At 39.7% G+C, this 22,178-nt stretch overlaps 3 protein-coding genes across 5 annotated transcripts; 2 read left to right on the forward strand and 1 right to left on the reverse strand.

Annotated features, from left to right (window-relative positions):
* The first annotated feature begins 1,155 nt into the window (after positions 1 to 1,155).
* sypl2b (synaptophysin-like 2b) lies at positions 1,156 to 3,889 on the forward strand. The gene is made up of 6 exons (XM_034878006.1): positions 1,156 to 1,407; positions 1,550 to 1,627; positions 2,212 to 2,330; positions 2,419 to 2,623; positions 3,019 to 3,210; positions 3,295 to 3,889. Exons 1-6 carry the CDS (start codon positions 1,390 to 1,392, stop codon positions 3,415 to 3,417), a joined length of 735 nt encoding a protein of 244 aa, XP_034733897.1. The 5' UTR covers positions 1,156 to 1,389; the 3' UTR covers positions 3,418 to 3,889.
* A 3,038-nt stretch (positions 3,890 to 6,927) lies between these two features.
* On the forward strand, positions 6,928 to 12,506 carry atxn7l2b (ataxin 7-like 2b). 2 transcript variants are annotated; one of them, XM_034878001.1, is made up of 11 exons: positions 6,928 to 7,106; positions 7,786 to 7,854; positions 7,947 to 8,262; positions 8,686 to 8,927; positions 9,227 to 9,309; positions 9,516 to 9,709; positions 10,193 to 10,370; positions 10,604 to 10,725; positions 11,015 to 11,659; positions 11,858 to 11,905; positions 12,008 to 12,506. In XM_034878001.1, exons 1-10 carry the CDS (start codon positions 7,010 to 7,012, stop codon positions 11,862 to 11,864), a joined length of 1,953 nt encoding a protein of 650 aa, XP_034733892.1. In that variant the 5' UTR covers positions 6,928 to 7,009; the 3' UTR covers positions 11,865 to 11,905; positions 12,008 to 12,506. The 2 variants fall into 2 exon arrangements, with proteins under 2 accessions (XP_034733892.1, XP_034733893.1); XM_034878002.1 differs by having other exon boundaries at positions 10,196 to 10,370.
* A 1,194-nt stretch (positions 12,507 to 13,700) lies between these two features.
* On the reverse strand, positions 13,701 to 21,454 carry amigo1 (adhesion molecule with Ig-like domain 1). 2 transcript variants are annotated; one of them, XM_034878003.1, is made up of 2 exons: positions 20,844 to 21,454; positions 13,701 to 19,617 (listed from the first exon to the last, which is right to left on the reverse strand). In XM_034878003.1, exon 2 carries the CDS (start codon positions 19,512 to 19,514, stop codon positions 17,982 to 17,984), a length of 1,533 nt encoding a protein of 510 aa, XP_034733894.1. In that variant the 5' UTR covers positions 19,515 to 19,617; positions 20,844 to 21,454; the 3' UTR covers positions 13,701 to 17,981. The 2 variants fall into 2 exon arrangements, with proteins under 2 accessions (XP_034733894.1, XP_034733895.1); XM_034878004.1 differs by lacking the exon at positions 20,844 to 21,454 and adding an exon at positions 20,502 to 20,585.
* Between the last annotated feature and the right edge of the window lie 724 nt (positions 21,455 to 22,178).

Here is a 22,178-nt window from a genome sequence, read left to right on the forward strand (position 1 = left end):
CTAAATGTCCCGGTTTGCCAAGCCTTTCCATTGACCCAAACAAATGGAATTACCTGTGTGAATGAGTTCAACCTACACTGATGGGAATCATTGGAAACATGTTTACAATAACGTAGGCTTGGCTTTGCTTTGTATAAAAAGGGTTAGTTTAGAAACGCTCATGTAGTGTCTGTTGACGTGGCGGCCTCTAGTGAAAAGTTATTACCATTACAGTGTGTACACTGCACTGCTCCATCATTTTGGACGTTTTACACTCTGCCAACTCTAGGGGGACATACATATTTAGACGTACAGTTTTTCATAAAACAACTTGAGATATTTGTCTAGTATTTATACACATATTCCCCCTGACTTTGTTTTTTTTTAAACTGAAATTATGTTGTACCTGAAACATTTCAGGCATTGACATTTTGCAATTTAGAATTAAAAGAATTGCACATCAACTTTTTGGAAGACCCCGTGAAGAGTTTGCAGCTACAATTTTTATTTTTACAGTTTACAATCCTCATGTCTTGAACAAATATATGAGTAGTACCATGGCCAGATTAAAATGTTAAGGAGCTCCAGGAGTAAGCAGCATGGTGGACCAATGGTTAGCACTGTGGCCTCACAGCAAGGGTTTGGAATCCAGATCGTTCCGGGCCTTTCTGTGTGGAATTACATACCACTACTGATAATAATACAATGATATAGTATTTATTTTATTCATTCATTCATTGATCCATTCATTTCTGATAGGGGTCATCGTGAGAACTTTTACTTTTCATACATATAATTAAACATATAATATAAGTATTTATTTATTTATATATATATATATATATATATATATATATATATATATATATAAACAATATATGAAAATAAATATGTTTAATTAATAATGTGATGGTATTTAACTAAGTGCTATATATATATATATATATATATATATATATATATATATATATATATATATATATATATATATATATATCATGTATTTATTCCAGCACCCTTTGAACTCTGCACCATTGCATATACATACATAAATACTGTACATACATACACTGACATACATGCACAATCAAACAAACGTAGCCTACTGTACCAATACGAACGGTTTACAAAACGTGTAGTAGCCTTATAGCCTATTATCTACACTTAAGTTAAACACAGACTCACTTGACGCTACAGACTCAAACATACTGAAATCCCATTATACACATTTGTCCCAGCAGCGCCCCTGTCGACCTCGGCGCCAGAACGTCAGTGATCACGTGTTCTCTACTACGATTCGCTGAAGTTGGAGAAAAGTTTGCCAAACCTGTAGATCATCAAGAGAGCCAGAGATTTGCCGAAGATCCAGAGAGGTGACATCGATTAAGGTTCTTTATCTCCAGACACACGATGGAATCCGTCGCCCAGGTAACAGCGCTGACAGGAAGCGTAAAAAACGGTTAATGGCGCATACGTTATTTCTTTTTGGCGAACACGCCTACTTGTGTGCGACTTCTTCTGCAACATAACGGCGTCTTCTTTTTCACAATGTATGCTTATTTCCTATCAGAAAGTGCTGTCTTCGGGATTCACTCTTGACTTGGGACCACTGAAAGAACCGTTGGCATTCATCCGTTTGCTAGAATGGGTACGTTTATCCAAATCTTTTTTTTACCATATGGCTGATGTGCCATGAGATGTCAATTCCTGGTAGCAAAATACCTTACAAATGGATTTTGTTGTGTGTCTTGTGACCCAATGCACGCCTGGTAAAGCTATGACACTCATCCTTTGAGTTAACACCATTTCCGATTTGGTAGCCTATGTAACGTTAGTTCAGAGGGCAACTACCACTCCTAACATCAGATCATCAAAATATCTGCAAACTACAAGCTAATGTGTGTTGGCGTTAATGATGTATCTTACATAGACTGTAGGCCTATATTATTAACAGTCTATGATATCTTATAATGTAGAACATTTCTGGTCAATTAATAATGTTAATATATGTTTTTGCTTGCAGGTAGCTATAGGTATTGTTATATGTGCTTCCACTTTCAGATAAAACGTCTCAGGATATTAGTCTAAGCTTACGTTACTCTATTTTAATTTAGGGTTATGGTTCGCTGCCAACTCAGCAGTTATGGCATCCGGTAATAAAGACGATTTCCCGTGTGACAGTTTAATCGCTACTGGTATTCCAACGTGTCTACTCTTATCTTTTGGTTGCAGGTGTTCTCCATATTTGCCTTTGCTACAACTGGAGGTTACAGCGGCACAACCAGCATCAACGTCCAGTGCAGTGGAAGCCCCATTCAAGAAATAAAGGCAGCCTTTAACTACCCATTCTGGTGTGTGGTTGTGTGTGTGTGTGTGTGTGTGTGTGGGTGGGTGTGGGGGTAGTTGGTCATAATTTACAATGCTTATGTGTTTACACAGGTTGATGCAGCATCCCTATTTTGTTCCTGACTGCAAAACCAATCAAACCACTACCACTGAGTACTACCTGACTGGAGACCACACATCCTCGGCACAGTTCTACGTCTGCATCGGAGTGTTGGCCTTTCTCTACACCACTGCCACACTAGTCCTGTACTTGGGCTACCAGCACTTGTATAGAGAAACTAGTCGTGGCCCCACCGTGGTATGTTTGTCTGGATTCTGCATATTTTGCTGTTATTTTGGTGAAATGCTTGTGCTTAATAGCCCGGTCCTCCTCTCCATCTGCAAATAACCCAGAAATGGAAAGAGATGAGATTACATGTATGAATGTAGTTTTATCTGTGCAGGCAATATTTATATTTATATTTGTTTGTGTGTAAAGTTTTGCATCTGACGTCAGGCGCTGGATTTTTATTAAGTCCAGTTCATCCTGGAATACAACTGGAGGTCAGAGAAAGTGCATTTAACAGAGTGGTGTAAATGAAACGGAGGGAAGGGTGTGGTTCCCAACTAAGGAACATACTGCACTAGGTAGTGTCTGTCCAAGAAAGCTCCTCGTGGTCGGTTTAATGGTTTTAAACTTATTTGATCTCTAAGGACCTGTTGGTGACAGCTGCCTTCACCTTCATGTGGTTGGCATCATCCTCTGCTTGGGCTAAAGGCTTGTCTGATGTGAAGTCGGCCACCAGCCCTTCAACTATTCTAAGTTTTTGTAAGGTTTGCAAGGAGGCCGGCAACAAGTGCACCCCAGGTGCTGTGCCTCATATGGGCCGACTGAACGCCTCTGTGGTAAGTTGTACGCCAATTGTCTTTTTCACACATGATTGAACATAACGACCTGGGATATTTGACTTATGTCTTATTCTTTTGCAGATTTTTGGTTTTCTTAACCTCATCCTGTGGGGTGGCAACTGTTGGTTCATCTACAAGGAAACCCCTTTCCACAAAACAGCCAACCCGCCTGCAGATGTGGAAGGGAGAGTCGGGCCATCGTAACTCACAAGCTTTCACATTTCACAATGTAGTGTTATTAAATAAGTCAATTTGGTACTAATTGTTAGGAATAAAATAAAGTAGATTAGAAGCTATACATTTCCAAAAATTACTGTTCCTTTTTTGCTAATTCTTATTTTTACATTTAGGGCTCAAATACCATAGCCCAATACCAGTATCATCTCAAATACATTCAGAAAAGGTGCTTGAGATGATCATAGTCACATTCATAGAGGAAATTGTAGCAGTCAAAAAAGTAATTCTCATAGATGCTCAGTTGGTATTTTTTAAAACATATTTTTACCCAGGTATCCAAAACAAAGAGTCCCTTATGTCAAGTGGTACTGCAGATGTGGACTGTGCAGCCTTATGGCGATAAATCAGAATGAAGCATCATAAAGCATGTCAAACTCAACTGCCAACGGTATTTCTGTACCATGAAACATTTCAGCAATCAGCATTTTCTTAAAAAAAAAAAAAAAGACTCAGGGCTTTTGAGTGTACAAAATACAGTATAGCTAATACATTATTAATATTTGAAGTGCATTTATTTTTAACAAGTCTAAACCATTTAATCCTAAAATATAATAGACATCAAAGCATGAAAACAATTAAACAGTTATGATCAATTCATGGTAAATAGTAGTTAATTGGAAGAGAAATATCCAATAAATTGTAAAATGAACCCAGTTGCCATTATGAGATTATTTATAACGGGTGAAAGCAATTTTATTGCATTTCATTTGCGCAATGTTGTCTCTCATCTCACTGTGAAAGGCTAAATTCAATATTTTATCCTAACAGCTGAATATTATGTTGAATGTAGTGGATATATTTGCTCAGAGCGGGTTTGCTCTTTATGAATTTTAATTTTAACCAAGTTGCTTTTGTTGCCTAAAACCAAACTATGAAAATTAGCCAGTTATGCTTCTCCTATTTTACAACTTTTGCTCTTTATACTACTAGGAGGCGGGGGTGGGGGGCCAGGTGTAAATAGCCACGTGACTGTTCTCACCCAGGTGCGGATAGTCTATTACACTTATTAGGGGGAATTTCTGATCTTTCCCTTGAGTGTTTATGTTTACATTAAAAAAAAAACAGGTTCTGCAGAATTTCAACAATGATGTATGATAAATTGAATAGCCTTAGCTTGTGGTTAGTTATAATTGATTGATCGATCTCCAACCTGTTACTTATGAACTGTTTTTCTTGTTTTTGCCTGGCTTCTATGTTCACTTCGTTATAAGCTGTTTTACTCTATTACTGCCATCATCCCTACTTTGATATAGCCTTGCTTGAATCAAAGTTTTTTTAGTTTGAGCCACCACTTTGTTGACACTTAAAGGGATATTTCACCGTTGTAAAGATGAATATATCTTTTAAATTGGGTCACTTGTGTAGTTGAAATGTCTCTTGAAATTGGTGCCTTCTAGGCAGAGAAAAGCCATAAAATGTGCTTTTGGCTCATTTGGATGAAAGACACCAAATCCTAAAATGCAATTGTTTTGCTGCTTTATGAGTCCAGTTTGTTGTCTAATGAGCAGACACTTGCAAGCAGGATGGATTGGACAGGTGGCCGTCTAGCGTTAGCTTTCCACCTAGCTGGAACTCCTGCCCTCGTTCGGTGTTTCCACGTTCACACACACCGCCGTCGATGTCCCCTTACCCGGCTAGCGGCACCAGGCAACACTGATGGCTGAAGTCCTGGTATCCGTAGCAGGCAATGCTTGCGTAGTGTGTCAAGGATTCCGTCTGTAATAAAGTTTCCTGCATATTCGCTTTGGCTCGCTTCAGGGAAAGAGTCTAACCCCCTATGGGTGGGTTGTAGTCCACAGCTTCTGGGCAAAAATGCCTCTGATGCTGCTAAATTTTTGTGTCATCAGAGGTTTTTTTTTCAGGCCCACAATACAGCGAAATCTAGTTTTGGGGGGACAAGAGGGTTGGAAGCATGTCCATTAAAAAATACTACTGGGTTTTGACTGATTTAAAAAACAAAAACAAAAAAAAGCTTAATGCTAATCGGCAGAGTATCCCTTTAAGTGTCAGATAGCTGAAACTGCAGTTTATGTTACAGTCCAGGAAGTTACTGCATGGACATGAAATGCTGTGCAACATTAAAAAGAAGAAGTGGAGTTATGTGTCTGATTTTAGGCCTGATTATTTCACTGGTGGAAACACACACTGTACATAATGTTTTTGTTCAGACAGATGAATAACATCTTACACCTCTAATGCACAGAGCATACAATTCACAAAGTGGACTATCTTAAGTCACTCCACATTTTGTGGTTTTCATGCTTTGAAGAGCTGAACTAGGTTTTGTTATTTTGTGCTGTTGATGCTTTTAAGCAAAGAAGGCCAGGTTTGATGTGATACAGCTTGACACTCATCAGGCATCATCATCAGCTGACATCTAAAACATTCACACAACCCTTCAAATGAACCTACTGACCCTCCCCAGTCAAGTGATCAGATGTAAAAGCATTAGTGCCTGATCCATACTGCTAATACTTTGGGTACGAAGGTTCAACAGATGAAATTAGCAATTTGACAGCATCACCTCGAGCTGAATTGAACACTTATATTTTAACATTTAACAGACTAAAATATAACAAAAATAATATCTTCATAAATAAATCTAAATGCTTTTCAACCAAGAAAATAGCAGCGAGCAGGTATTCGCGCGGTGTTGAGTAGGCCTACCCTTTGTGTTATAGCCCTGTTTAGTTTAATTTCTATCTGCTGCATGAACAAAGAAAGATGTAACATTGACTGCAAAATTATTCAAGAAATGTACACAGTATGACTAATTCTTGGTGCACATTCAAAAAATAGTAAAATTCATTGAACATTTTTTTTATATAAACAAGTGTTAAGTGTCTTAACCCGTCAGAGATAGACCTTTTTAAAACCTTTCTATTTCTCAGAAACAGCTATGACGTAGCTAGCGCTAAACCATTTAAAAAACCGTACTAGAGCCAACATATTTTTCTCATGTCAACTATGTGTTTATTTTAACCAACACTAGAGTTGTGATGAATGGAAAAGTGAAGACCAAAAAAGCCTTGTATTCGCTTTAAACTTTTAATTATGTTTTTACGTTAAAGTATTTTACGTTAAAGTAGGCAATGGCGATACAGCATGGCCCCAAAGAGTGTCGTTTTGAGCGATGTAAAGCGATTTCCCGTAGATCTCACATTAAAGTCTATGAGAACGTTTGCGCCACTTTTTTGCACACCATTCCCGATCATTAAACACGTTTTAATGTATTTTGTGTGCACGTGTTGGCAACACTCCGTGACTAGCGGGACAAAAATTTGGCGGAAGATGAAGAATAGTTTTGTGCTCACACTCACTTTATTACAGTGTCTAGATTTTTTTCTGCTAGTTTTAATACTTTGACTTTATTAGTTATTATTGCAGCAATATTTGGGGGGGACCTTCACTGTTCATGCAGTGACCGAGGGAATCGATATTTGTAAAGAAGTCCTTTCTTTGTACACGAAGACCACACAGTTTCGCGGCCGCGCGCTTCATGACGCGGATGTGATGCGCGTGAACTGACGGATCACCTCGTCAACGCGCAAGAGCAGCAATGGCCGCTTTGGATCGGCGAAATCCTAATCTCGACGATTTTGTCGGATTAAACTGGAGTAGTTGGGTAAATAGGGTGAATATTTTACCATCTGACGGTGAGTCGCACTCCCTGCCCCGGGCCTGTTCTTCATCATGTCACGGTGCCAATGTCCTGTGATTTATTTGTTGTTAACATTACATACACATAGAGCGGCATAAAGGGCGACCCAAACAAAAGACCCGCTGGGTCCTAGTGCAGGGTGGTTTTGCTAGGAATGTTAACTGGCAAGTGGCAACACACAAACAAACTAATTACATAACTGTATCGTTGGCCTTTTATAAGGTTATGATAAAGCATTAGCTAGTAAATCCAACGTGGACTTCTTACCTGTGGACAGGTAAATGCACCGTTAGCAGCTACGGTCCCACCTAACGTTAACAACAACTACAACAACAACAACGTTAATGTCACTTAAGTAGGATTTTACCAGTTTTCTAACCGCAAAATGTAGCCTACTGGTCAACAGCTGCAAGTGGACCACACAACAAGAGAGCTGCTGGCAGGGAGTGTATATTAGGAGTGGTTTTAAGAAGCGAAATGTATCTGGATTATTTAAATTTAGTAAAGTCCTTTGAAACGCCCTCTAATCCGGGACACGGACTGATTTAAACAACCTGTTCCGGGTTTTACTCAGCTAGGATAGATATAATTAAACCTGCTTCTTGTAAAATGCTAGAGGAATATCCCATCCCAATATATTATGTATAGCCTACTTGTTTTTGCCTTTCATGCAGCTGGTTCTATTGAAGACAGCAGCAAGTATGGAAGCAACCGCTCTGAGACCATGACCCTCAGGAAAGAAGGTGACTCATAAAACCCAATTAGTCTGAGTTTTTCAGCATCACCTCAGGTTCATGTATTTCATCATATCTCCATTTTGTATCCTCCTCCACAGATATGCACACATTTGGCAAATGGCCAGCACACGATGAGATCTATCTGGTGGTGTGCAGCCACTGTGGACAGGTGGTGAAGCCTCAAGCCTTTGAGAAGCACTGTGAGAGGCGGCATGGTCCTCTCCCTAAGATGTCTGGACAGTCTTCTACTTGGGTTCCACAGCAGCAACCTTGCACTGCTCGTCCTCTTTTAAATCATTCCTCTTCTAGAGAGAGGCAGAAAGATGGCAGATGTCATGAAGCCAGTGCCCCTGCCTCAGCAGCATCCCCAGTACACCAGCACAGGCCTAGCAAGGCCCAGAAGGAGACAGCAAGGTACTGTTGAAGATTGTTTACTCCATAGAAATGCAGGAAAAGTTTCTTATTCTGATTTAGGAGTTTTCTTATTTAGTGATTGCAGCCCGGTTTGCATCCTTTTTTAATTTTTATTTTTTTGTTGCTTTTTTTTTAAATCTAACTAAAGCTATAAGAAGGCATATGTGGATTTAGAGTTGACATCGAATGCGGTAATTCTTTGTTTATTTACAACTTCCAATATGTCCGCGACCCAGCTGGCAGAGCGTCAAGGAAACAATGTACACAAAGAATTACGTCTAACATACAAAATGCTTTGCAATATGATCCCCAGTTAGACACTTGGAACTTGGATAAACCAGAATTCAGTCACCTATTGTATCTAATGTCTGACATGCATACATCTTTTAATTTTGAAGTTTACTTCACTAACTATGTCTGCAGTTTTCCTTCAGTGGAGAAGGTCCCTCAGGAGAATGCTCCCTTCCCACACCACACCTCCTTCACAACTCGCCCCAAGGTCCCTCCATGGCACTCAGGACCCCTGCCCCCTGGCTACTGTTCCTCCTCCTCTTCACCGTCAGAGAGACCCTCAGTGCAGAAGCCCACAGCTGGGCAGTCCAGTGAGTCTAGCAGTCCTCTGCGGGGAACGAGAACTTACAGCCGAGTTTACAAAAACAACAACAACAACAGTAAGTCTTCTGTTTTTACATCTGCTGTTTCTTCCTCTGCTGCTTTTCTAGCATGTCTCTTACCGGTCAATGACCATTCATCTTTAAATGTATTAGCCTGGGTATGGTATGTTGTATGCAGCAGTGTTTTACATTATAGTATAATTAGGTTGTATGCATAATTGTTGCCTATTATTTTCTTCTGGAAAAGTGACCATATAGTGGTCTGTAATCTCCCCACCGGCATGGATCATGTTGACTGTACGTATCCTGCTGATGCTCACTGACTTCTGTGTTTCTTTACTTTCCTATAGAGAAAGAATGTGACCTGAACAAACAGTGCAGAGTTGTGGAGCCAGAGGGAAAGAAGCTGTGCAGCCAGGAGCGTATATGCAATGTAAACTCTGTGCCTCATGGCCTTTTGTCCAATATTGTTACCCGTTTATTGTTGTTCATTATTAACAGAGATTTGTGTCTTTTGTCGTAGAGGGTGCATTATTTACTCAATACAAAAACGTAGAAGATTGTTTTTATTTAATTATCCTTTGTTTGGGATGGGATGTAATGCCTCTTTTTTGCTCTTGTGCTGTTCTCTCTACACAGACTGATTCCATCCACCAGCAGCAGAAAGCATCGAGAAGGACTAAGACCTTTGATCAGTCGGCAGAGGAGCAGAAAACATTCTGCACAGGTCAAGATAGAGAGCAGCTTCTTGTCAAATCAAAAGACAAAGAGAAACACCCGGAAGCCTTTAAAGAGAAAATAACTCAAAGCAGCAAATACTGTCACATTCCCAGGTATGAAATATGATTTGTTTTCCAAATTAAAAAAGTTAATTTGATTCAACAAAATACCTCTTGAGTAATTATTCCAAATTGTTGCCAGAGATGAAGTTGTAACTTTCTAAATCATGGGTTGAGATTAACAATGGCACAATGACATGAAAGCTAAACAACATAATTACATACTTAGTGTCGTGTAGTGATGCAAAGTAATGGCATGTTGTAGAAAAGCAGATCTCCAAATGTACATCTGGTTACATGTAGAGCCCAGCTAACCTGGAAACATTGCTACCAATCTTTACTTAAACCTGTTCTTGTTGAGCATAATGAGTTGACACAATAGGTAAAAGTGGCAAAAAGCATAGAAAACAAACAATGATTGTGTTGATCAGTCAAAACATCAATTCATTTGAAAAATGCATGTTCTGAATGGTAATGTTGGAGATGGTAGTATTTTGACGTTAATGTTTTTCTCTTTGTATTCTCTTAACTCCTTAGCAGGTCTGGGGAACCATCAGAAACCGTTCCAGAAGTGGAAGGTGACAGCACTGTAGAAGTGCAGGCACAGCCTCAATATCCCTTCAACCAGAGTCTGCTGTCAGGCGAGGAGAGTGACTATGAGCAGGAGGAAGCCACAGACCTGCCTGCCACCCCGTGGCACCCGAAACCACTCAGGGTGAGGGCAGAAGTAGTTTTATATGAGTGTTTAAGTGGAAGAAATGGCATTTTAAGTAGTCGTGATGTATAGATTTTGAGATTGAAGAGCACCGGGCTAATTAAGTTTCCTTTTCTCAATTAAATTAAAAAAACAACAGGTAGGGCTCAGTGGATTTGACAAGGAATTATTTTACACCTCATAAAAGGACACATTAGTGTGTCTGTATTTATCCAACTGTTTCTGTTCTGTAGCTATGCACTTTTGGATGCCGCACATTGGGCTGCAGCATCTTCACCTTCGATCGCCGTTTACAACACCTGAGGTTTGCCCTCAGTGCCATGCTGGAGCACCATGTCAGCACACATTTGTGGAAGTGAGTATTACTACTGTAAACTATAGAAATATCTGTTATTAGAGCAGGTTTCAAAGGCTCCGGCTGACGCCCATAAATGCCTGCACACAGCAAAACAATAAGATAAGGAAAAATACAGGCAGTGGGCAGAGTCTTTGTAATACAGACACTGCCACTTCAAGTGGGTCACAAGTGATGATTGAGAGGGGTCAGCCAATGGATAATCCGTTTCATAACGAAATTATGCTACAGTTGATCCAAATGAACCATTTTTTAAATATCTTGGATGTTCTACTTCTTTTACTTACAGGAAAATGCCGCAAGTATCATCAGGTCTCAGGTCACGTCATGTAACACCTCTAACTGTAGGATCACCGGTCAGGACTGGGGTCAGACCCTCCAATTCTACTGGCTCCCTCAGCCTTGAGTCTACCTCACAACTGGAAACCAAAACCGCTCAGCACAACTCTCCCAGTAACAAACTGCCTTCTTCCATTACATCTGCGAGACTTGGGCCTGGCCAACGGCGCAACCCTGTTGGGCGAGCAAGCAAGGCTCGACTGAGGGAGGAGGAGCTTATGCAAGATGCAAGCGCAGCACAGAAAGCTGCCAAGCTGTCACACAGCAGTGAGGACGAATCCTCCAAATACATCAGGGATCCTCCCCTCAATGAGAAGGGCCAGCCACATGTCCCTTCCTCTCAAGGACAAGTAAATGGTACCTGCTCATACAGCAAAAAGCCGTGTCCTCCTCTCCACCGCCCCACCCGCAGCAGAGGGAGGCCCCCAGGCATTAAGCAGAAGGTGGCAGGCTACGAACAAAAAGGTCTTGCCCAAAAGCGCAAAGGCAGCAATGAGTCACCGCCCCTTGGCTCCTCACTATCCAGAACCTCCAAGTGTCAACACTCAGGGACGCCCATGCTTTGGGCTTGGAGAAAAGATCAGACTCCTGAAGAGTGAGTAGACTAATTAGCAGTGACATGTAATAGTGTAGTTTGCCGACCATCAATGTTTTTTTGATGATGTAGATAAATCCCTTTAAGCCTAAAATGACGATGAAAGGCACTGAACATGTTATTGATCGGAATTGTATGTTTTAACAACATTGAATGCATTAGTAGGTGACAGTTGTTGTTTACCTCTTATCTTCACAGCCAATAAAGAAGACAGCCTTAAAAAGACCACCTGGAACCACTTAGCAAGTAATGTCACTCCTCACCCCCCTTTTTTGACAAATGTTATCTAAATAATGCAACGCCAACATGCTAAGCTACTTCTGACAACTTTTCTCTTCTCCACATAAGGAGGAAGCCTGACAATGATCCAGTCACGCATTTAATCACACGCTGAGATATTCTTCCAGTTCTCCCTGCTCAGCTCGCGTGCCAGATGTGGGGTTGTTTTCCAGCTGTGGATCTGTTGCTTTTTTCACAAGTAGGGTATCTTCCCTTGGCGACAGCCCGGTTGGATGGTACGTTCAACAACTGCTCAGCAGTTTAACTTATTTGCTGCTGGCAAAGGTTGGCGCGTTATTGAACCACTTCCGTGTGTGTGTGTGTGTGTGTGTGTGTCTATACACACATGTATTGGTTTATGTCTTCACATTTTTATGCACAGACATCAAGAAAAAATATTTGTCTGCATGTTACCGTTTGTGTATTTTTGCAAAAAGTCTATTTTTCTAAGTGACTAAGTGTCTCAGTTTAACTGTATAAGAATGTACAAATACCTCAATCTACTCATCATGCTGCTAAAGTGAAAAGTAATTTCATTAAAAACATTTAAAAAAAATATTGTATCCTTTTTTGTTGTGTTTAGTTTACTTGTTAAACTCATTTACTCTTAACTGAAAATTGGCCGATGGATTTAAAAGTTTTTCTCACTGCTTCGATTGCTGCTTCTACCACTGGTGCTGTCCTGTACTTTGGAAAATTATTTACAAGTATTCAAGCAGAAAGCATTGTTTTGTCCCTGTTAAACTAGGTAGACTAGGCTTAAAATTTAATTAAAAAAATTTAAATTCTTATAAAAATAAAATAACTGCTTAATTTAGTGTATGCAAGCATTACAGTTCCGTGTGTGTATATATTTATATGTATATAATATATATGTGTGTGTATACACGTATAAAGAAGGAGGGTGGGGGTAAGTCATCCAATCGGACACCGGAATTAGGTGTATTTGTACTACAATGTGGTACAATATGCCTAATTTTTAATTATGTGTGTAGCAGTGATACTGTGTGCATTTTTTAAATAGTTTTATAGTGAAAAAATTTCGGTTATTCAAAGTTGTTTTAAAAATAAGTGTTCTGCTTAGGTTTGAAGTTTATATTCCTACAACAAAAGTTGTTTAATATGGACAATTTTTAAAAAATTAACAAATTTTCTATTTGTACAGTTGTATAAAACAATTAAAATAAACAGGAAAAATAATCTGTTTATAGTTGTATTGATTAGCAATAGTTTAGATGTGGCCTGTAAATGTCAGTTTTTACATACAGGCTACAGGTCACTACCTAATTCTACCACTAGATGGCGGTACGCCCTCAATGTTCTCAGAAAAAGCAGCATGATGAACCTTTAGCTTTTTCACCAGGTTATATAAGCACAGATTGTAAATATTGTGGTCATGCAGGTAATACAAATCTTAAACCTGTTCATGATAAACAGTTATAATTCACGGGGAGTTTATACGTGGCACATGATCTGTGCAGATGGGACTTGCCGTGCAGGTCTATGATGAAATCTAGCTTAAATATAATCAGTTACTAATCAAGGAAATACATGGCATTCTAGTATCCCCAAATGGTAACTCTATATCTATTGTGTATGTAACAGTCGTAGAAATGTTGGCCCAATGTCACCGCTTTGACCTTCAAATACTCCATGAGTTATCAGCCACAAAGATTTTGAAGCTAATGAAAACAGGATTATGTCACATGTGATTTCTGGAAATAGTAAGAGACAACAGTAAAAATGGAGTCTGAACAATTTGTAAATCTTCATCTTTTTATTAAGTCAAATAATCAGCAACTCTTTATCTTTAATGCCTACTAGGTTACACCAACCTGCAGTCAGAGAAGCTATTAAGTAAACCATGCAAAGCCATTCCACTCTAGCTGCAAGACCTGATTCTGATTTTATGGCAGTTAAACCAACCAGCTCATCTTTGGACCTGTGGTCAATGAACTCGGTGCTTTTAATGTTGTTAAAATCTCCATTCTTGTCCTGTGGACAATTGTAGTTGCACACTGTTAAAGCATCAAGCTTTTAGCCTGACCACCTCGGGGATGTTTCCATAATTGCTACTACATAGATGAATGGAGATGGATGTATTTCAGGCAGAAACCACTCCCCTGATCTGTGAGAACTGATCATTAAGAGAACAGCAAATGGAAACTGGCCTGAGAACTGCACAGCTCTCAAACCAAAGTCTTATTAACGCTGCAAATGTGAAAAGATTTGTATATTGTATTACAATAGAACTTAAAACTGACATAGTCCTGAGAAGATTTATTTACCCTCTGACTTCAAATCCATTCAAAACCCAGAGTGTATCAGGAACCCATTGGTTTGGGTGGAGAGATCTTCTAATTTTCCTACAATCATGGCTTCTTTTTTTATATTCTGCGAAATTTCTCGTAGACAAAAATGTTTGCTCTAATTGTTGTAAAATATCCGTTTGAGAACTCACCTTTGACTCCATACATCATCCGAAATAGCCACCAATCTGATGAAGCACTGTGCTTTCTCATTGAATTCCTTATGGCTTTATGATGACTGAAAATAACTGGTGGCTACATACTCACTGCCCATTAGGACGTATCAAATGTTTGAAAATGGGCACTCCTCCTGTGCAGTTTTTCATACATTTGTCAAAAAAAATTAAACCCCACCCCACTTAAAAAATAAACATTTATGGTTGAAACAACTAACAGTAGCACAGTGGCAGACAAAATGCAAAATGATCAACAACATCAGAATATACAAGAATACAGTTAGTACACTGGTAGAACATAGCAGTACACATTTTATCAATACTGAACACAGAAAGTGAGTCTTAATACATATGTATGTACTGTATATATATATATATATATATATATATATATATATATATATATATATATATATATATATATATATAGGAATGCAGATTTGTTTGAAGCCACTCTTCTCCACTATTTTAGGACTTTTGCAATTAACTTAAAACTTAGAAGAGAAGACCACGGCAGATTTATCTTGATTTACACTAGGGTAATGGGGGGCAAACACATGCTATTCCTTGATGGTTTGGCAGTTCAATGTGTGCTATAAAACATCTGTAACATATATGTGTATGCTTTTAGAGTTTAGCCATTTTAGATTTTGTGATGTGACATTAGCTTCTCACGCTGCCTTGAGTGGCCAGGGTTAGAAATCTGAGAGGTTTTAGACCGATCCCATGATGAGAAAGCAGGGAACAGAATGCATAATTCAATTCTCAAGGGCAACATTTTGGAGCTGGATCCCTAAAAATGGCACAGATTATTCACTGTTTGCAGCCAGTCAGCAGTAGTGCTTAATGTGGCTTTATTTGAATGCGTCTCGTGGTATTTTTGCCAGATTTTCCACCTGGTATACCTCATACGTGAGAGAGGAGAATGATTCACAAACAAGTGTGACTTCCTTTTTCACCCACACACAGAAGATGTTGCATTGCACACTGCATCTGTGAATTTAACATCAATTTTGCGTAGAAACCTATTGCGCTCAGAAATGTATATCTTCACATTTGAGCGCTATACTGATATTTAATTGCAAGATGTATGTGATTCTACATACCTGTGTGTTCTAATATGTACTGTGGCGTTGTAGTGAAAAAACTAAAAAGCATTCAGGAATAAATTTGAAAATATTTTTTCCAATCATGGTGGGAGAGCCAATGTTCAATGACAGCTCCAGGCATTAAATATACATACACTCATAAACAAATATGAGACTGCTTATTCATTGCTTGGTTGAATCATTGCTTTTAAGTCAGGGCAGCCTCGTAATGACAGAGGTAAAGCAAATACATCTGGCCTGAATTGAAGCTGTCATTGTACAGGGAGCCAAAGAGAATGGCTTTGCGTTGCTGTGACTCATGATAACAAACCTATCCCCTTCTGCTCAGAGAGACAAAAACATGTAGAACAGAGAGAAAATGCATCCCATCAAAAGATGCAATTAGCATTTAAGCAGGGATAGCCTTTTTGCATTATGACACAAACACTGCACAGTTTAATGAAATGACTCTTTCTTGTTAATGCCTTTTTTAAACCTTATTAAAATAATATGCACAGCATATGAGGTGTCTTGCACGGAAAATTCACAATATATTAAATTGTAATTGTAATCTATAGTATAATTGCATCTTCAGAACATCACAATGTGTTACATTAGGTTACCTGTCAGTAGCTACAAACTATAAAACCAGCTCTCTACTGTCAAATAATGTACAGCCTCATCAGCATTACTCATTATGGTCTTATGGAAGAACCCTTTAGGTTTTATTAGGTGCAACACCAATGTTTACCTGCTAATACACCGTACAGCTTTTACTACCACATGGCAAACCAGTCTAACACTTCTTAAATTATTGTCCATCTGAGCAAATACTTAAATCTACAACATAATTTGTGACATACAAATACACCAAGGTTTATGTTTTCTTTAAGCATTTGAGCAGTTTTCTTTTAACTTAAACGTATTAATTTAAGTTAAAAAATGTATGTTAAATTTATATTGTTCATTTCACTGTTTCCATTGCAATACATTCTGCTGCTACTGATATTTGCATTAGTCACAATCGTCTTATAATATTTTTTTATTTTATATTGCACATACTTTATATTGCACGTATTTATACAGTTTCTCTTTTCACTTGTCATCTGTTTCTTTTTCTTTTTTCGGAGCCTTGCAACGTAATCTTGCTGAACTGTATATTGTGGAGTTGAATGACAACAAAGTCTGTCTAAGTCCAAGTCATGTACGGATTTTGTGTAAGGTGCATATTTTACATACAGGAAAGAAAAAGAAAAAACTTGAGCTGGCAGCTTTGAGCTTGGTATTTAACTTCCTGCTAGTGTGACTGAGAGAAAGAAATGCTATAACTTTGCCAATAGGATGAGTCAAACTCTGCAGTACCTCAGTCTACTAGTCCTTGTAAGGACCATGGCACCTGTCTATATAAAATTGAGACAATATGTTGATATCCAGTCAAGACAAAATACTTCCCTGCATCTAATATGTTTATCTGCTGGAGGAGTAACATGTTTTTAATTGTGTAAGGCTTCTTTTGTGTTATACTGTAGATGTGCAAGAACTAGGAGGCAACTATTTTGATAAAATTCATATATAAGCAATGTTCTGCCTTGAGCAGGTTAACTATTTTATAGCATACCTCTTTGTAAATTAATCCCTATAGCTTTCTCCTGTATCGCTACACATATGTCTCTGAATATAAAAAAAGATTGGTCTGATGAACTATATGAGTGTTAGCAAGTATCAGCCATGAAGTAGGATTGAAATGACCTGTGGTGGCCTCTTAATACAATGATTGTGCTACTGCTTTCTCAATGACTAAACATCTGATGAATGCACATTTTCTTTATCCTACTTAAAGACTTAAAGATCAGTACAGATCAGGCTGAGACCTCATGTCAATTTGGATTTATGACATGCTGTTTATCTATAGTGTCTCAAGGTTAACAACAGATTAATTCATAGGCTTGTGATGGTGACCATCTCTGTCACTGTGTTGATTGAGGCTGGGTAAATGTATCTATGCCCTAATGTTTTAGGTAAGATGCAATCTATTCTAGTCCTTGTAATAAATATAATTTTAAGTCAAATATAATTTAAACCTGTGCATTGTATCATATGTTATTTCCCACACTATAGCAGTTTAATGGATCACTTCCTGAGTGCTGATATCAACAATATATCATCTACGTTTTGCTCTTATAAGACTTCAGTAGTTTCCACTGTTCATGTCCACTGCCGTTCCTTCACAGTATGAATATTAAGTGCTACAGATTAAAATGCTGGAAAAGTCCTGCTTATTGTCAACAAGACAGTTTGTTTTTGTAATCCCTTTGAGATCATTATTTCCACTTGCCAGCAACTACAGATGAACATCCCTCTTCTGTTCCCTCCCAAAAGGTCACAATCACAGTTTGCATCAACTAAAACAATGGCTCACGTACCATTTACATCCTGTTGTGTGGCATCCATCCTATTTGCCGGTCTCATCTTAGACCACCATTGGAGTGTCTGAAAAGACGGAGCTGATGGACTCTGCTACTGACTTCTTTCTCTTTCCCTTCATAAGAGAACCATCCTCTGCATCCAGATCATCCTCATCCCCATTGGGGTTCAGCTTGCCATTCTGGCCCTGCGATTCCTTGGAGTCTATAAACGCCACGTGCCTGTTCAGCTCGGCCTTGAGCGCTGGGTCCTCCTGGGTTGGTGTCACGCTGAGCATGGACGAATGGATGCTGTCCTCACCCCGAGCTTTACTTTTATTGGGGCAGCAGAAGCAGCGACATGGTGTCAGGTAAAGATACATGAGCACCAGCACCACACTGGCCAGACAGCCCACCAAGGTGGTGTAAGCTGTGTTCAGGGTCTCACCGCCACCGTTCATGGTGAAGTTGTGAACCTTCAGCACCACATAGATCGTCTCATTGAAGCCCTCGCTCATTGCAAAGCAAGTGTAGGTACCAGAGTCATCCTTTCTGATTGGACTAATCTGCAAACTCCCATCTGGCAAGACTTTAGCTGTCTGGTTGCTTCCAGGTGTCACCACCACATTCCCAGGCATCATCCAGGTCTTTACCATGTTCCTGTGTTTGGTGTCACAGCTAAGGATCAGCCTCTGCTCCAGAAAAGCCTCTTCATCTGCCTCCTTAAAAGTGCTGCAGTTCATGTGGTCATCGCTGAGATCAAAAACACCTACTTCGTTTTTTTGTGGGCCAGGCAGAATACATGTGTAGTCGCCTTTGAAATCCACAGCAGAGTTGAGCTTTCGAATGTACCAATGGGCGAGGAGAGTGTAGAGATCACAGTGACACAGCAGAGGGTTATTGTGGAAATAGAGGCCATTTTTAATCCAGGCGGGCAGCACCTGGAGCTCATCAATGGGTAATATCTTGATCTTGTTGGAGGACACATCCAGTAGACTAAGCTTCTCCAGGCGGGACTTTTCCTTGACCAGCTCCACTGGGAAACGGGAGATTTGGTTCTGGCTAAGGTAGAGCTTCTGAAGGTTGATCATGCCAATAAAAGCTGAGCGGTCAATCTGGGAAATGTGGTTATTGTACAGCAAGAGGACCTCCAGGTTGACCAACGGCTCAAAGATGAACTCGTCCAGCAGTCGCAAGTTGTTGGAGGACAGGTCTAAGTAGCGCAGGTGCTTTACATATAGGAACGCCTCTGAAGACAGGAATTGGAGACCATTATGGCTTAGGAGGAGGTTATGGAGCTTCAGGAGCTTGACTGGGGTCCACTCAGATCGGAGCCGCACTATCTCATTGTAGCTGAGATCCAGCACAGCAGTGTAGAGCGGTAGACCTGATGGGATGGTGGTCAGATTCATCTTGGAGCAGCTCACTATGTTTGAGGCGCAGATGCAGGTCTTATGGCAGTTTAAGGTAGATGCTGCTGCCCCTGGAAGCCAGAGAAGAGCCATGCAGAGGCTGAGGGAAAGGACCCATCTCGGACGCTTACTCCAATGAGGTAATGTTTCTAACAGGCTGTCACCTGCTCTGGTGGAAGAATGCAACATGCTAGCAGTTGATCTAAATCTTAGAGAGGTTTACTATGATCCCATTCTCAGAAAACAGCATGGAAGAGTAGCTGGAGGATTCCAAGGCATTGCTGATGGAAGGCTACAAAAAGCAGAAACAAAGGTGATAAACAGATATTATTAGACAGAAGTACCGATTGTACTTTGTATAGATACTGTAGATAGATAGATAGATAGATAGATAGACATACTTATGCACATTTATGCCGCGGAGGGAAAGTATTAATATACCAACAGTATGACAATGGAAATCTGTGACACAAATGTAAACAGAGGACATATGAACTTGCCGTCCCTCCCACATTGAACAAGTCTTTTTATATAGGCCTGCAGGTACAAACACTGCATAACTAATACTGCTGTTTAAGTTGCTAATAACGGTTTGTTTTCATCTGTGATGACTGTAAACACAGGTATAAAGCATGCCTTAGATGTCCAATTATAATCCCTTGAGACAAATATGAACGCAAACATTTATCAATAGGTAACATTGTTCTAACCATACCTGCATGGCCTAAACAAAAAATGACAAACAACTGTTATTTATTAAAGTAGCCTATTAAAGGTAATTTTATTCAATGAGAAGAATAGGTGTTGGGTGTTAAAACTCTGGAAATGCATCATATCTTACGAGCGTGTTCATTGTTTTGCAAGTAAAAGCTTAATATGCAAATAAAGGAGCGTGCAGCCAGACTTGAATGAATGCACAGCATGGGCTGACTGCAATATCTCCCTCTGAAATGTCAATACAGCCAAAAGGAAAAACATTACTGTGAGTAAAGGTTACTGTACAGTTAATGTCCTTAGTTTCTTCCCACCTCTCAGCCCATGTGGATATGCAAGTATAACCCCTTTCTAGTCTCCTCACGCATTTATTGTATAGGCTACAGCACAAACTTCCCCCTGCTGCGTTACACAATGCGCGTCTTCCCTCAAAACAAATACACACGCACACCCGGTACTCACGCTAACCCATGTGCATTCACAGTCCTAGAAGAAATGCATTGATTTTCTTCCTTTTGCCATTTCCCTCTCTATCCCTCGCTCTCATTAGCTGAGACACAGAAGAAGAAAAAAAGAAGAACAACCGTTGTAGTGTAAAACATAAAGAAGCAACAAATGAAAAAAAGATATCAAAATGGGAAATTATGCAACTATTTGGGTTATGTCATATTCTGAAATGTCCTTATCCATTTGTGGAAGAGCTGTGCAAACGTTGCATTGCACCATTTTGCTCGAAAACAAACGAGCATCACATGGAAACGTGAGCCGAGAGATGGAGAAAGGGAAACCGAGAGAGACACCTACCTTCAACCTGGATACAGCGATGTTGGATTTCATTTAAAACTGCTCCTCGTCTGTTTATAATGTTGCTCCAGACAAATAGTGCCCGTCTGAATGAGTGTCTGCTGTTGAGGACAACAACGGATGCAGGGAGGAGGGGAGAGCACTGCATATGTCCTCGCCAAAATAATCGTGGTCCACGCGGCATCACCCGGTGCAAAATTACGCAAAAAAAAAAAAGGTTACGTAAAGAGCAGACAACTGACGACCTTTTAATGTAACTACTGACAAGCACAGTTCAACAATTCCGTATGAAGTATCCGCATTTGCTTTTAACTGAACATATTACTCTGTACACACACGAACGCACATCCGTCCTCTGCAGATAATTGGCGCATTTCGCGCAGGTCCGGCTCCTGTCGGGTCTCATCAACAGCCATGGAGATAATTAAGAATGAGCAAGTCTGTAGCTGACAAGCTTCCCTGTGGCTCCTCGTAGGCCTGCTGCTGTCTCCGTGCCGTGCTGCTGTTGCAGTGGTTGACGTGATTTCGGCAGAGGTAATAAGCTCAAACCCAGAAGGCGCTGCTTACCGAATGCGGCCGCAAGATGCGCGAGGAGACGCGCGGCTGAAAAACCACGGGAGAGCTGAAATGGAAAAGTCTAACTGGCCATGAAAACGCTCTCCATTGTCCACTCTAATGGCCATATGAAGGATAACAAGTTATCTGTACGGTAGTTTTGCAACATCACCATCCTTTTTAATCTACTATGATCTATGATCAACTCTGCCAAGGAGCAGAGGTTATGTCATTGATTGATAACAATAGTCAAGTCAAGATTGAGAACAATTCTGCTGTGCTTTTCATGGTTATACTCCCAGGAGAAAAATAAACATAAACACAGTCTTTTTGGTGAACATTTGACCTTTTTGTAATGCCCTGTTAACCTTCTCCTTTTGGTCTGATGTAAAGACAACACATTGCAATCCCAATGCTAACCAAAAGTGATTTAGTTTAAACGAATATATAATGTAGCCTATAGCTTATTTGTTGGCATAAAAATTTGAGACAAACACCTGGGTGGCTGGACATTATTGTATGCTTATTGTATGCACCTGAAAGGTGAATATATTAGCAATCACTACATGTTCTGGCTACTGCCACTATTTGTATGTGTCAAAATATACATGAAGGTACCTATTCATAAACTGCACTTTGCATCTTTGATTGATTAATAATCCTGGGGCTTAGAATGAGAAATGCATGTGGCATTTGTTGTCGGTTCATCTGTAATTGATAAATTAGTGATCCAGCTGTAGTTAAGTCATTCTGTATTTTGACAGAAGGTGTAACTGAAAC

This window comes from Etheostoma cragini, chromosome 7 (genome assembly GCF_013103735.1).
Source record: "Etheostoma cragini isolate CJK2018 chromosome 7, CSU_Ecrag_1.0, whole genome shotgun sequence".
NCBI classification, from domain to species: domain Eukaryota; kingdom Metazoa; phylum Chordata; class Actinopteri; order Perciformes; family Percidae; genus Etheostoma; species Etheostoma cragini.

Bases quoted from the DNA above. Each gene is read 5' to 3' on its own strand.
- sypl2b (XM_034878006.1), top strand. The intron at 1,628-2,211 runs GTACGTTTATCC...TTTTGGTTGCAG, and splicing joins TCATCCGTTTGCTAGAATGG to GTGTTCTCCATATTTGCCTT. The intron at 2,331-2,418 runs GTGTGTGGTTGT...GTGTTTACACAG, and splicing joins GCCTTTAACTACCCATTCTG to GTTGATGCAGCATCCCTATT.
- atxn7l2b (XM_034878001.1), top strand. From the start codon at position 7,010: ATGGCCGCTTTGGATCGGCGAAATCCTAATCTCGACGATTTTGTCGGA. The intron at 8,263-8,685 runs GTACTGTTGAAG...CTATGTCTGCAG, and splicing joins GCCCAGAAGGAGACAGCAAG to TTTTCCTTCAGTGGAGAAGG. The intron at 10,371-10,603 runs GTGAGGGCAGAA...TCTGTTCTGTAG, and splicing joins GGCACCCGAAACCACTCAGG to CTATGCACTTTTGGATGCCG.
- amigo1 (XM_034878003.1), bottom strand. From the start codon at position 19,514: ATGTTGCATTCTTCCACCAGAGCAGGTGACAGCCTGTTAGAAACATTA.